Source organism: Corvus hawaiiensis, chromosome 18 (genome assembly GCF_020740725.1).
Source record: "Corvus hawaiiensis isolate bCorHaw1 chromosome 18, bCorHaw1.pri.cur, whole genome shotgun sequence".
NCBI classification, from domain to species: Eukaryota; Metazoa; Chordata; class Aves; order Passeriformes; family Corvidae; genus Corvus; species Corvus hawaiiensis.
The window spans coordinates 6,247,042-6,262,688 of record NC_063230.1 but is presented as its reverse complement, the minus strand read 5'-3'; the positions used below and the strand labels follow the sequence as shown (position 1 = coordinate 6,262,688).

The window sequence follows — 15,647 nt, the reverse complement described above, 5'->3', positions numbered from 1 at the left end:
GTTAGTAAAATGTGTAGGAGTAGTACATTGAAATTATTGAAATTATCAGTGTTATTTTACTAATTGTCATAATTAAGGTTCGAATTCCCAGATTTTATATTTTGAAGTCTTGTATTTGGTCATATGCTGCTCTGCATGGCTTCCTGAATTTTCTTCCCCACCAGTACTGAAGCTTATTTGAACAATAGGGTAGGAACACAAATTGTACCCCTGGCCTCGTGGTAGAAAACACATCACCAGTGTCACTGCAAAGTGAACACAAGCATGTCTTACCAACCTACTGGAAGGTGATGAATATTCCATTTGTCTGTACAGTGATTATCCAGAAAAATATTACCCTTTTCTATAGAGAGCTTGTTTTGAAAACATTCTTACACTGTTTGTATGTAACAGTTGTTAATTTTTCCATGGAGCTAATAATGAATAGGAGCCATAGATTTCTGCAATCTGTCATTACTGTTGCTGACAAGATTTTGTATCAACATTCAACAAAAAAAGCTGCCTGTTTTCAATTTATTGGTTCAAATAGCATGCCCTTGCCTGAGGAACTACTTGCAAAATATTTTCTTCTATTATTTTTCCCTGATGAAGCTTTCTCTTTTACTTTTCATATCTCTCTCCTTATATAAATATCAACTCAGTGATGGATTTCTATGTGAAATACACGTTGTTGTCTAAATCTGTTTCCTCTTGGAACTCAGAAAAACTGAATCCTGCCTGGTTGAGCCTAGCAGTTACCAGACTGGCTTCAACGAGCATTTTTGGGTTTTACTGTCCTTTTTTATTATTTCTGTGCGTAATGAACAGCCACTTGAAAAAATCTTCTTATTGATGTATGTATACTACATATTTTCACATGGGGTTTACGTTTTCTTTCTTTATTGACTCATTCAGGTTCTTTTGTAGAGCAGTGTCAAATGTCTGTGTTTTAATGGCGTATTGCTATGTCTTTAGTGGAAGTTACACTCCTGCATGAACTTAAAACACAAAATGGATCTATGCATTTTCAGCAGTAACTGGAGTAAGGATTATGCTTACATATACTCATGATAAGCCTGATTTAAAAAATGAGATAAATTACATCAGGTTGTGTTGTTGGGGGGCAGAGTGGTAAATTTTAGAAAACTGAAATCAATGTTTAAATGCATATAACCATCTTGGAAAATTCAGCATTTATATACCAACACCAGGAATTTGCATGAAGAATTTAGACTGATGGCCAAAATTCATGGTTGGCTGGGAGAAGGAGAGGATTGGCAGGTCTCCATAGTGCACAGAAAAACAAGTTTTCCATGTGCAATCTGTTTTCTCCCATTTTACAGTTTTCCTGGTTTTGCTGTTGTGAGATAAGCGAAGATAGTTGTTGAGCAACTATCAGCTCAAATTGATGAGTTTTTTAAACATCTTTCCAAATTCTGAACATTTTGTTTGGCTACGTGTTCTGTTGGGTTTTTTTTTCCCCTGCAAAATCCAGCTTAATATTTGGAGTCTATTTTTCTTTGTTTTAGTCTGTTATCAGAGCAAATTTATACATAGCTGGTTTTAGTTAGAGTAAACGTGCAGGGAAGTAAGGATGAATTTTAAGAAGTTACTTCACTGCCAGTTTGGGCAGTAGTTTTAGTTTCCCATTAACATTTTCTTGAAGTAAAGTCTTCATCCTTTGTGATTTTTATCTCCAAAATGAATGTTGGCACAGTTTGGAAGGAGAAGTTAGGACTTGTCAAGATAATGTTTGTCAGTGTAACTTTGTGAAAAGTATTTCCTTCTGGTCCTTATGTATCAGAATGTGGAACTGGTCTGATAATCTGTAACCCGCAGGTTGTCAGGAAATAAAAATGCTTACTTACATGCCTTTTTTAATGTCAAAATAAAAAGTGCTCTGTAAATCCTGGAAGAATCTGCTCACGAATACTGTTCGTGTGAGTTTTTAAGTTTGCATGTTCTATTATGTCTGTTATTAGCAGAGCCCTTAATGGGGATATTAATGTTAGGTGTGACGTAAGGTCAGTGACATGACAAGTTAGTCAAACTAGGCATAATACATGCATGTAAAAATTACAAGATTATATGTATGTAGGCTTAATATATACTTAGATACAATCAATCTGTAAGCATAATAGATGTAACCAAGTAGAAACAGTTTGGTAATAACAGTTCATTTAAAAGGCCACCCTTCAAATCAGTAGTCTTTTTATTTTGCTTTTATTTGATGCAGGAGTAGGAGGAGGTTTTTGAGACAAAGCCTTCTAATGGACTGTAAATGAAAACAGAGGGAAGGATTAAAATATACTGGAGTGTTTTGTTCACCTCTCAGAAACACTTTGTGGAGTTTCCAATTTAGGTAAAGGTGCTTCTGAGTTAAGGGGTATCCATCCCAGGTGACTCAGGGTTCTACTTGGTTGACCCTAGGAGATTTTCATTTTCTACTTCAGCTTTTTTGCAAGTTACTGTACCCTGTCAGTCATCTTGTCTTTGAATCTTGGGGTGATAAAGATGTGGGAGGCAACAGCTGAACTGGAAAGAGTATTTCATAATTGCCCTGAGTCAGACAGCCAAATCCAGCATTTCAGACTGGCAAGCAGTGCGCCAAGAAGAATAAATCCTTTTTGCTATGTCCTGGATCCCTTCACCTACTCCTAATAACTTCATCAGCTGAAAATCAAGCAGAGCAGACTCTGTGAAATCTAATGAGTTGAGACCTGCTCAGGCGTATTTACTGGGAATAAGCGATCATGCTGATTTAAGGAGAAGGGTAGTGGAAAATCTGTAACTATGTCTTTTATTCCTATTATTTTTGATTGTGTGAAGTTACCGTGTAATTGCCCCATTTGTCTGAATGATCTTTTCTCCTCCTAGCTGGGTTACTGCCATCATCTTGGTCAATAAAAGCCTGTGAATTATGTGTACCAAACACATGCCTGTGGATGGTCAGTGTAATGTGCACAGCACATCCCAGCACCAGAGCATGACGCTACAATTAGTGATCTCTTAACCTTTCCCTTGTAAAACTTGGATTCGGGAATACATCCATGGCTAACATTTCATTAGACTGGGATTTTAGATTTAAGCTTTGTGGTAGGATGGTAACTTTCTTAAGGGTTTTGTTTTCCTTGAATTTTTATGTGATAGTTTTAACTGTAAGATTCAGATTACCACACATTAGGCGAGTTTTACTTCATTTTCACACTTGGAATTAATTTACATTTCTGATGACTATGATTACCATAAAATAAAGCATTTTATGTGCCTGGATCTTGGATGCTAGAATAGGCTTATTTTTGTTGAGTTTTGATTTTATTCAAAACAAGATGACTTTCATGGAAGACCAGATTTTTCTAAGTTCTCTTGTGTTGTATTTTCTTCTGTATGTATTTCCAGGTATTTTTCAGGGTTAACAGGATTAGAGAAATACATACTACAAAAGAAGTTATGTAGAAAAAAGTTAGTATGCAGCTGAGTTTACATACTTTGCTTTCTTCAGTCTTAATTAAATTTGACACTCAATGGTAATAATTAAGTTTATTGATTCCTGTGACCAGCCAGAAAGTACCTTGTGATGTTTATGAGTGAGCATGTATTTGTTCCATACCAAAAGAAAGCTATCCAAATCCATTTGCTTAATGCTACACTATAATCATGAAGGTCCAGTGTAAGTACCTATAGGAGCTCTTTGAATGAAGGGCTTTTGACACCCGTAAATGTCTGGTTAGCATTGCCAGTGTTCAGCTCCCTTGCACATGAATCCATAATTGCCAGAGGGGATGCTCCAGTTCTGGTAAGACATTGGAGATTTCTGCATGATTACTGTCATTAGGACAAAGCCACTGATGATTGAGCAGAGCTTTTACTGTTTCACCAGAGTCTCATAAACAAAAATAATCTGGAACACGGGATAAGAACTTTTCTAATAATCCCAACACACGCACACAAAAAAAAGGATATCACAGCTGGAATACGCTTCTTTCATGGACGTGATTTAATCACATTTATGACTCACAGAAGTGTATTTCCAGTCCACAGAACACAAGCTAGAGTCCAACATTCTCATTTGTCTCTGTGAACCAAACATCTTCCTCTTTCTTTCATGTCCTGTCTTGTGAAGTTGTCCATACAAAAGCTGGTCAAATGCGACTCAAATGCCACTTTCAAACCCTGAAGTAAAAAATGAAGTAAAGCAAAGCTTCCATCGGTGAAATCTTACAATTAATAATTGTCCCATCTGTTGCTAACATTCTGCCTGGAGCCAACAGCTGTTCCTAGTTCTCAGCTACACAAGAGAAGTTCATGCATGGAACTCTTAGAGTGATAGTGCTTTTATCAATTTTTGGTTGTCATCTATCATTTAGTCCCCTGCGGATACTTTCTTGTTAATTCACTGAGCACTATTAACTTAGTCTGATGACAGTCATGGAATTTCCAGGGAGGTTAAGTGAACTTACGTGGAGGGCAATGGCTGGGTATGGGTAAAAGGTCTGAATTCACCACCTCACTAGAAGAAGGCTGCAGTTTAAGCCTGAGGGTCGAGGCCTCAGCTCTGGCAGGTATTCCCTGCAGGTAACTGGCCTGAGGGAAGAGCTGGGGGTGCTTCCGGAGAGTGTGTGGGGAGAACAAATACTGTTGGAATAGCAACTACATGGAAAATGAGAAAAGCCACTGCAGGTTAATAAATAAATGTGTACTTTGTTTTACACTTGTGGCATTTCCATCCCCTGCCTGCAACTCACCTGCCCTTTCTTGTCCACAGAACCTGCAGTGGGCCCGGGACGTGCTTCTGGGCAGCGGGGTGCCCTGGCAGCAGCTGAAGCACATGCCTGCACAGGGCCTCTTCTGTGAGAGGAACAAGACAAATTTCTTCAACGTAAGTTTACACAGCTGATAAACACAGTGCGCTTTCTCAGCCATCCCTGGAACACCTGTTTCTCATTCGAAAGGTTTGCAAGGGGTTGGGGATGTGAAATTCCACACAGGCATGTTAAACAAGCCATGAGCAGCTAAAGGAAAGGAGAATTACAGGGATATTTACTGGGTGAATATCTCTCTCTTGAAGGGAACCACACTAGAAGGATTATTTCTGATGAGCTTGGAACCATGGGGAGAGAAGCACCAACATTTTTCAGTTATGCATCCTTTACCATATACTTGATGGCTGAGCCCTCTTTAAAAATTCTAATTTTGTTCATTTAATTATCCTCTTGTTTATTGTTTCTCAACTCAACCTGCACGTCTCATGATGGAAAAATAGTGCTATTTGCTCTAAGAAATTAGTTGGAATGAGTTTTCTTGTGCTCTCCTCTCTGTAGCATGGCTCAGCAGAAAGAGTATCTCCAAGTCCCACAGTGAGGCAGCAGCACTGTCACAGAGACTGTCCCTGTGTCTGTGATACCTGCCACAGGGGTGTCTGTGCCTCTCACTGACATGGGACACACAGTACTTCTGAGACTTACATAGGCGTTCATCTATCGAACTCCCTGCTGTGATTGCTACTTACCCACTGCTGTTGTCTTTGGTATCTTTGGCTTTTCTGTGGTATGTTCCAGGGTTTTGTGCCTTTTGTTCTTTTGTGATAGGGTTCTTTAGCAGTTCTGGTTTGCGGTGCGTGGTGAGAGCCTGGAGACGCTCTGCTTGTCATTCTGGGCTGAGTACAGTCCGTATCTGTTATGTGGTTGCCTGTGATGGCAGTGACAAGATTTTGTGTCTCTGCTTTCCCATCCAGTGCTTCTGTTTTAATATTGTAATAGTGAAATTTATTTCAGTTTTATATCTTTTAACATCTATCTTCATTTTTGCTGTATGTTGTGTTAATTAGCACCTCTGCAAACCTCTGTTGAGTACAAGGTAAATGCTTTTCTCTGATTATAATCCCTCACATGGGTTAAACAACTAAGCAATACTGACAATGGTTCAAAATGGAGTCATGGATCAGTCTGCAAAAAGGGTTTCTATATCAATACATCTTTCTGGAGAGAAGTTTTGATTAACAAGTACTGTCAGCCAGCAACTAAATACCACGCACCCCCCATGGGATGGGGAGGAGAATCAGAAAAAAGGTAAAGCCCATGGGCTAAGATAAGTTAAAAAACTGAAATAAAGTAAAATATTCTCATAATAGTAATGAAAAGGGAGATAACAAATAGAGAGGAGTAAACCCCAGAAAAACAAGTGATGCACAATACAGCTGCTCAATACCTGCTGACTGATGTACCAGTTCCTCAGCAGCAACCAGCTCCTTCCAGCCAGCTCCCCCCCAGTTTCTATACTGGTTTATATACATACCTCTATTCTACCCTCTGGCCAGTTCGAGTCAGCTTTCCTGGCCATGCTCACTCCCAGCTTCTTGTGCACTTCCTCACTGGCAGAGCCTGGGAAGCTGATTTAGAGTAAGCACTGCTTAGCAACAACTACAACATCAGTGTGTTATCAACATTATTCTCACACTGAATCCAAAACACAGAACTGTACCAGCTACTAGGAACGGAATTAACTCTATCCCAGCTGAAACCAGGGCACAGCCTGATAGGATAGACTGAACAGTTGTGACCTGATTGATGACTACAATTGGTGGCTTTGTGCTGGTTATTTCCCTGCACTGTCTGCCAGTTTTCCCTACAAAAATCCTGCTGTGATTAGCTCTTCAAACTGGTGGATGCTTTGACTCAGATTCACATAGCACAAGTATTCTTGTAGAAATTAATGGAATTATTCAACATGCTTCAAGCCAAGTGTGAACTTTGCATGACCAAGGCTGACTTGTTCATCACTGCAGGGTTAAGTGTCAAAAGTATTCTGTTTTAATGTGTGAGGAAGATGAGCAGTAGGGAACTGAGAGGTGTGTATAAGGGAGTGTTTCTACTTGAAAATGTGAATTACCACATTAAGAGAGATCAATGGTTGACCTAAATTGTGTCTAGGTTTTGAGTGCTAATGCTAGCTAATTTAATTTAAGGAAACTCCACTATATTCCTAGGTGGAATTTTCTAGCATTATTTCAGAACGTAATTATTTCTTATTCTGCATACTGATATTTTTAAACTCTGAAGGATGAAAAGTCCTAATATAGATACTAGACAGCAGTATAATAGTACTATTTTGTAAATCAACAAAAACACAATTCCCATAATTGATTTCTTTAATCAGAAATTAGATACGCTTTGAGAGAAAAGACAACCTTCATATGCTGGCCCAGTGCAATATATTGGGAATGCTGTTAGAAAAGGCAGAAGGTATTTGTAAATGATATTCTCATTTTGAACTTGGGTCTGTCAACATACAAAGGTAGTGTTAGTCTGGAGTCCTCCATGCAGACCACTGTCTCCAGGCTTTAGAAGTTTTGGTTTGGGGATGAACTCCAGTGTCTCAGTTGTGGGGACATCTTGACTTATTCCTGCATGCATGTAGGTTAATCTTCCTGGTAACAGGCACGAGTTTAGCATGATAAAATGTTTTGGTGGTCTCATTTTCTACCCAGCTATATTTTCAAAATCCTCTTCAAGTAACATTGTGTGAAGCATGTGGCATTAATCCAGAACAGATGACACAGACATAGCACAGTGAGAAAATCCAGATCTGAGAGGGAAAGGGCTACAAGTGCCCATGACAAAAAGCCAGTGGTGTCAGCTGACATTCCAGAATTGGACAAACCTAAATCTGTGAACAACTTGGAAAACAACCTCTGAGCTCTGCCTTGACCTTGCCTGGGTTAAACCACAACTATTCTGTTCTCATGCAAAGCTCCCGGCCAGGCAGTGGGGAATCGACTGAGCTGCACCATCTGGGTCAGTGCTCAGAGCACATTCTGGTGTGTCATCCCCTGTACAGATGGTGGTGCAGCCCACTGTCCCAGCTCCTGTCTTCACATACAGAGTCGGGTGATAAAACACAAATTCTAGCACTCTACAAAAGTAGTCTCATCTAATCTTAGAAATTAAATGGCCAACCTTACAATTTTCTAATCATTTTTATGTTCCCCAGGGCTATTTCCAACAGAAACCTTTCACTTAAAGTGTTTATTTGCTTCCATGAAATGCATTTGGTTTTATTTTGAGAAGTCTTCAGCCGTCATGATACAAAAGAGTTAAATGAATGTCTCAGTGGTTTTCTGTAGATAGATACTTTACTACTGGAATACCTTTTTCTTCTGGAGTAAGTAGCACTGGTGTTTTTAATCTCTTGTATAGAAGATTTAGGGTTGTTGAAATTACAGCTGACTCAATTTTACAAGTACAAACAACAGAGTACAAGAGGGAAAGCTAGCAGCTCCTCCCAGACATTTTATAAATCATGCATACTCCTAGTAGAATTATTTATGAAATGTTTATGACAGCACTGTATGAAAAGAAATAAACCTGGGTAAAGCTGTCTCTTGTTAAATTTTACTGCAGAACTGCTGGTCTGGATCTGTGTGTCACGGGCTGTTGTATAATTTGTTAGCTGTCACTCATATGCGACTTAAATGAGCAAAAAGGGCATTTTCAGTTAGCCCTGATTTCTTCTCATTTGATGTATTAGAATAATGTCAGGATGCTCAGAACTTCCCTTTTTCAGTTCTGAGAAAAAATAGTGTTACTGCATTGTTTCCCAAGCAGAAAAGAAAGGCCCTGATTTTTTACAAGCAGAGGTTTTTGCATGTCCATGGCTTTGTTAGTGATGATGATCGTATGAATGAATATTGCTGTTGGATTTTCAGGAGTTTTAGCTGTGTTCCTATAAACTACTGTCAAATCTGTTTTGTTTGGCCATTTCTCTCTTGCATGTCCAGGTACACTCCAGCTTTTCTCCTCTTCTTTTTCTCAGTGTGAGTGTAGATATATACAGAGATTTTTTTTTTTGAGGATGGCTGCAGGATCGTTTCTATAGTAACTAAATTAGAAATTATTTCAGCAGGAGAAAAAAATCTCAATATATTGCTTTATATAGTAGGGCACTTTCTTATATATCCAGATTTCATGCTTCTATTAATAAAACAAAGTTAAACTTTGTGCACAGATGATGGGCATTCATCAGGCTGTGGGTGGGTAGGGATTGTGGAAGAAGCATTTTGGTGGTTGAGCTCCACATACCAGCAAATTCTCCATATGGTTTAATATACTCTATTTGTATTTTCCTGGCACATCATCTGTGGTAATAATAATCCGTTGTAATAAAGATCTTGATGTCCATCTTTGGTAACTGTTCCCCACAGACAAAAGCTGTGCATGCACCCTATATACTACAATGTAGATGTTGATGTGCTTGAAGTCTTGCTGCAAACTGTTATGGATAATTGTTTTATTTTTAATTCCAAAAGCAATGCAGTGTGTTAATTCTCTTCTGTATGTGTAAAGCCCTTCATTCTGCGGTCTGAGCAAGCAGGGTCAAATTAAGGTGGGGGCATCCACTGAGAGCCTGAAGCTGAAGACAGCAGTGATTTCCTTTATTTTGCCTTTGTTTGTGCCAAGTGTGACTGAGCACTGGCAGGAGACTCTGCTGAGCAGAAGGGCAAGTTCTGGACGCTTAAGTAGTTGAAGTCTAAATTTGGTGCTGCAAGTTTCTAAAGGTAGTTCTTATTATACATCATGGTGTTAACCAGTGGGAGCTTTCTCTGGTACTCTCTGTGTAGCAGGTTCTTTCCTTAGCTGTGTTCCAGGCTGAGAGTTACATCTGTCTGTCTTAAGAGGAAAGCTAATTCTGAAAAGGAGAGCAGGGTGCAGTTTTGGGATTCTGTGTGACCAGAGCTGTACAGGTGAATTCGAGATGTAGAAAAGAAGGCTCTTATGAAGTCCCCAATGTAGAGGACAAAAAGGCAACATGCCTCAGCTCTCCTGGAAGCTGGGCTGTTCTATCAAGGAAATTTCATTTTATGCCTCAGTTGTTTTTGTACATACATTACTGGTCACTGTCAAAAATATGGCATTGAGTGAATATATGGGATTTTCTTTTGATCCAATACAGCTGTCATTTGTTTCTCTCCCATTTCCTGAAGTGTAACCTCAGCATTAAGGATTCTCATGACTTTGATTAAAATGAAAGATTAGTTACAGAATTTAATGTCTCTGTTAGAGGTAACTGGCTATGTATCATCCAAGGGAAGAGGGAAATCCTTTAGCCGTGCTCTGAACCTATTTTAGACGTGTGTTCTGCCCAGTCTGAGTTTGCTACTAATATTGGCTTGAAGAACCCCCAAACAGCATGCAATGCCAAGGGGCAGCTCTTCAAGGTTGCTTGAGACAACCTGACTGAAAGCTAAGGTTCAGTGTTTCCTGCCATGTACTTGAAAAACTTGGAACTGGAGGCAACAGCAGACTAAAGCCACTTTTGTAGAAATCTTACCACTCTGCTTTCCTTCCTGTCCTTGGCTGGTGAGAGATCTGAGTTACTCTCCTCCTGCTCATAGTTGATGTGTCTCTTTTTGGTTGGCAAATGTGCTTCCAGCTCCTAGACATCTGCTATGTGGAACATGAGCCTTCTGACCAAACTACTGCCATTTAAATCAGACTGGGGGAAAATGGAAAAAACTTGATGAAACTTACTGTGCATCCATTGAGTTGAGATTGTGCCCTCAGCATGGTGAGAGTTGGAGTTTAATGGGGGGGCTCTAAGAAAATTAATGGTTATGTTTTAGTTTGATCAGGATTGGTTCTGAAAAAAATGTTGGTCTTTTTAGTGCTTCTAACACCTTTTGTGAAAATGAGTATGAGGGGTTGCCAACTCAAATTAAAAAACAAAAAAAAGAAATCACAAGTCATATCCCAGAAGCAGAAGGGTTTAGTTACTCAGTTTTGCCGTTCTTGCTTCTGAGTGTTTTGGATGCCATTTTTAGGCAACCTCAAGGGAACAGAAACCATAAAGGAATCATTAAAAAAAACCCCAACACTTTGATTTCAGTGACTAGATAATGCTTGAAGAGAGTTATTAGACTTAGTACCATATAATATGCAAAAAAAAGTGTCCAGAAAAGGTGACCTCCACCATTAACACTGTGTAGTTGCACTAAACAAAATAGTAATGATACCATAATGACAACATATAATAATAGTCTAATTTTTTTTTCCTACTACTTATTTTTCTTTTCTGTGCTAATTTTAGGTAGATAGGGACATCTGGTTAGCAGATGGTTAAATCCCTACCTACTTTAGAGGATAGAATTGTCTTTAATCTCTTCAGGAGATGGCCATATTACAGCCATGAAATGTCAGTGTTTTCCCTGGGCAGGAATAGGCCCAGCACGAGCGAGTGCTCTGCTTTGTGAAAGGGCTGTTCAGTAATGCAGATCCTCCTGCCAGCTCTCCAGTAAAAGACATCTTTCTGCTACATATTTTCTCCTTGTGCTAGGGAAGAGCAAGCTACTCTGGGAAATGATGTGACAGTTCAGAACTGGTGGTGTCAGCAGTGCTGGGCTGTGCTCGGGAGGCACCTGCTGTGGGGAGCCTCTGCTGCAGAGGGGCTTGGGGGAGCCAAGGCTCTCCTTAGGCAGAGATAAGAGACCTTGCTGCTCTGCCTCGGAGTTGGGCTGGAGCTGACACACTGCCTGCCTGGCTGCTGCCCCAGGAATTTTAACAAGGATTTCATAGCTTTTCCTACGTTCCCAAATAATGGCATTATAAAGCTATTGTTCTTCATCTGTGTGAGGAAACATTTCTGGTGTTTCCACGCATATTTGTGTGGAAAGCTGCTGAGGAATAAATGAAAAACCCTCCAGGAGTCCCTTCTGGGCCAAATGATTGTATGATCATATGCCTTAATTTGTAAATACAGTCAGCTGTATAAATGGCAGATATTTTATGGTTACAGTACAAGCTAAAGTTTGGAAGACTGAAAAATGAAAACAAATTAGTGTTTTCCCATCCTCTTTCTTGTTTTTCTTCCTTTCTGGTCTTTGCTAATTTTCTTCATTTTCCTTCACTGTATCTTCTGCAGAGCAAAATAATGTTACAGGTATGATGCTTCCAGCACCCATCACTGAATGTTCCTTGAGCCACAGAATAGAGGAACTCCTACTGAAAAAAATAATTGTCTTACCTGCCTGCAGATTCAGGAAAGCATATTTTCATTGGTTAAATATAGTTCTTATTTACAAGGTTATTTTTGCATCAAATCTAGAAACTGGGGTGGGGGTTTTTTTTGTTTTTTTAATGAACACTTAAATTTTGGACAAGTTGATTCATTAAAATGCATAATAAGGTGATAGCCTGGCCCTTTTCTCAAACCATGACTGAAAGTCAATTTTGTGAAACTGAATGTATGAGAGATTAGTGACTCTGACTTACTGAATTTACTGAGGTTTTTGTGTTTGAAATAGGCAGACTGTTTCTATGTGGAAAAAGGTAGCTTTTCAAAAATCATATTTTAGTCAAGTAATCATATTAATGTCCGTTGTTTTTCTTGTCTAACTTGGTAAATGGCCTCCACTGGGGAAAGGGGAAGCAGGAAAGTGTGATCCAAGTTGTCCGTACAGTCAGAGTTAAATGATTTCTTTTCTGACTTTACCCTTGATAATTGTTCTTTTGTCAGTAACAAGCCATTTTCCATCTTTGCTCTTTGTTTTTCCATTTGTAAAGTTAATGTACTTCTACTCATACATCCCTTGTCCACTGATTTTCTAACAGTTTAAAGAATGTTTTTAGTAGGTACAGAGGAGTTTATTCTCTCATTCTCTCTCACTTGCTCTCATGTGTGCTCAGTTTCTTATGCAACCTTAATACCAACTCTGGGACCAAAGGTAAGCAAGGAGTTAACTGTGCAAGTGCAGCTTTCATAGTGATTGGCTTGAGACCAGAAACCCAGTCAGCAATGAAGTCTTAAAGTTGCCTATAAAAAGCTAGATAACTTTTTCAACCTCTGCCCAACATGTTATTTACAGTTCTTCACTCCATCCTCTTGGAAAAACAGAACTCATCAGTGAAAAATGTCTGTCGTTCACAGAGTTTTCTGTCTCAATATATACACGCTGTTCTTTCTGGCCAACTTTGCAGGCTTCCAAGACCCAGCTAGTAAAGATGCCAATAAATCTAAATCCCTGGAGATACAAGCATGGGGTTTTGGACTGTCGTTTGTGCCAGCGGATATTAAACAGCTATTTTTTTCCATTCTGTTTCCCTAGGAAAAGTTTCTTCTTTTGTTGAGTAGATGAATTTCTAGGCAAAGGTAAGCAAGGGAACAAATAACCTTGAAATAAATGAAGGTATTGCTTTACGGAAGAGAGATTGTCATGGAGATTGTAGTGTGTTAGAGGACATAAAGCAGTTTGTTTTAAACCTGGATCTTAAAAGTCTAGCAGCAACCATTCCACCCACTCTGCACAGTATTTGAAAGATGGAGACTTGCTGGAATACTGTGTGATGAGTGTCCTTTTACAAATGTGTAATGAATAAATCCATAATTTGATTTTTCCATCTGCTAGCTGTGTATCAGATACAGGTGGGAGAGCTACCTTTAGACACTTAATGGGGTTACTTTTACACTTGGATTGGGTTCTTTCCTCTTAAAATAATTTGAATAGGATTTTTTAACTAACTTGAGATTTTTAAATACAGTAGGAGAACAGAGTTTTAAAGGTAGTGATCCATGAAAGGTCTTTAAAATACGTGTTTTTATATTATATGTCTGTTATACGTCTATTATCCAGTTACCAGACTAGTTTTTGCAGGTTCTTACTATGAATTATTTCTCCTAGTTTTATCATGGAAATAAATGGCAAGAACAGTTACATCAGTGTAGACTGTGCATAATCAAAACAAAGCAAACAAAACCAGAAAAGACTAAATCTGGAATCTTTGAAGAAAATCTAAGACATAAAATTGAATCTTTAGTTGGCTGTCTTTAGCTTTCCTTTCTCCTACAAATTCCTACAGTCTCTCTCTGAAAGCTTTGACACAGAATTCCTATTAATATCCATGTGTGGAATTCACACAAGAATGTTGAACAGGCAAATAATGTGCATGTGTCTGGAGTGGTGAAGTTGTACCTTGTTTTCTTTAAATACCCTCTTCTTTTGTTCTAAAACTGGTGGCATCACTCTGAGGAATATTTGTGAAATGGATGTAGAGCCAGAATCAAGACATACTCAGGGAAGTTTTCTTCAATGCTTCTTTCTTAGGTGAAACTGTGTGATCATGCCAAGATGAGCTGTGCTTTTTGATGAGCTGCTTCTACCAGCTGTATGTTGAGAGGATTCTGTGATGTTAACCAAGGCAGTTTCCTCTTCTATATATTCAATTTTGTGGATATTTCCAGGACTGCTTTTGAGGTAGATACCAGCCTATATCTGATCTTGCTCAGTATGGCACTTGTCTGTTCCATATTCCAGGTATGGCAGATTGTTTTCATTCCTGTATCTTGTCTGTGTAAAAATACCAGTCTCACTCTGAAGGCAGAAGACCCCAAATGGCAGTAAGGGAACACAAAACCACTTCCATCAGTCAAACAGCTCATCCTGCTTTTCTGGAATCCTGTGAGCATTTCATTCTGCACCAGTGATGGTTTTAATTTACCTGGACTTATGGTAATTTATTTTAACTTTCATCCTTGTGGAAAGAAGAGAATTAATGGTGAAATTAACTTTATTTTATAGAAGAAGTATATTTCATGAGAAATATTCCAGGAATTTCAGTTCTCTGGAAAAGGATAATAAGTATTTTTCATGGATATACACTGCCTTAGTGTAAAAATGAAACCAGAAAAATGTGGGATGGGAGCACCATGGTGCCAGTCTGTGTGTACCTGTGCAAACAGGCAACATTTATAGATAAATGTTTTTAACTTAATGGCTACAGCAAGATATAACTGGCCAAATTAAAAAGGTTAAGACAGAGACAATAAGGTGGCAGATGATGATAGGTAAGAGCATATTTGTTGCTGTGTAGGCTGACCAGTTTGCTAGCTGACTGCAGTTATCACTGTGCAGAGTGATAAGCAGTTGAAGCAGGAGTTGTCTGAGTAATAGTACTCCATCTTTTGGCAAAATTCCTAAAGTTAGAGGAGTAAAAATGTTGAATATTGTTCCAGACTCTTTGGCTCCTGTGGAGGAGGTAGGATTTCCTGGCATAATATGAACACTTTTGGAGTTTGCTTGGTAGCTACTATGGGAAACAGCAGGGGCTGACCACTTAGAAAAGGTGAATTTCTCAGCCTTCTGAAAGGAATTAAAACAAAATGGGATTGAGTGGGTGAGTGAAAGTAATGAAGCCCAATAGTGGTCAGTATTTCAGCTTGCTCCTCTGAACACTCAGATGTACGACTGATCTGACAAGGGAATTTCTATAAGAGCTTAAGTGACAAATGGCTTTTTTCCAGGAGCTTATGGCCTTTGTTCATTTCAGTTGCCTCCACTTCATCTCCTCCAGTTTGCTTACTCACCTTCTGTCAATAAAGTTTCACAAATTCAGCTTTTATGAAGTTGTTTGATTTTTCTATAGGTTAGAGGAAGCAAAATCAAAAAAAAAAAGCCACCACAAACTTTTCACTTGAAGCTCTTCCTAACAGTTACTCAGAATGAATTATGAATTTTGCTGGCTATTTGGTTTGCTGACACAGTAAAAATCAGAACTGAAAACTCCTACCAGGTCATTTTCTATTTAAATCTTTGTCTCTTCAGCTGCTCCCTGTGTGTATATTCAAAGTGTATTAGCACTTAGACTATGATCTGCTTAGTAGACTGAAACTAGTGGGAGTCA

General features: G+C 38.9%; 1 protein-coding gene and 1 long non-coding RNA gene across 7 annotated transcripts in view; one reads left to right on the top strand and one right to left on the bottom strand.

Annotated features, from left to right (window-relative positions):
- Window positions 1–15,647, top strand: part of CABIN1 (calcineurin binding protein 1) — a 107,669-nt gene that overhangs the window by 42,309 nt on the left and 49,713 nt on the right. For all 6 annotated transcript variants that reach the window (XM_048323221.1, XM_048323219.1, XM_048323220.1 and 3 more), the window contains exon 30: window positions 4,745–4,858. In XM_048323221.1, coding sequence (XP_048179178.1) covers window positions 4,745–4,858 — 114 coding nt within the window. The remainder of the gene's footprint in view (window positions 1–4,744; window positions 4,859–15,647) is intronic.
- Window positions 3,954–6,455, bottom strand: LOC125335539. Its single transcript, XR_007207476.1, has 3 exons — window positions 6,274–6,455; window positions 4,725–5,667; window positions 3,954–4,152 (listed from the first exon to the last, which is right to left on the bottom strand). It is a non-coding gene; the product is annotated as an uncharacterized LOC125335539 (long non-coding RNA).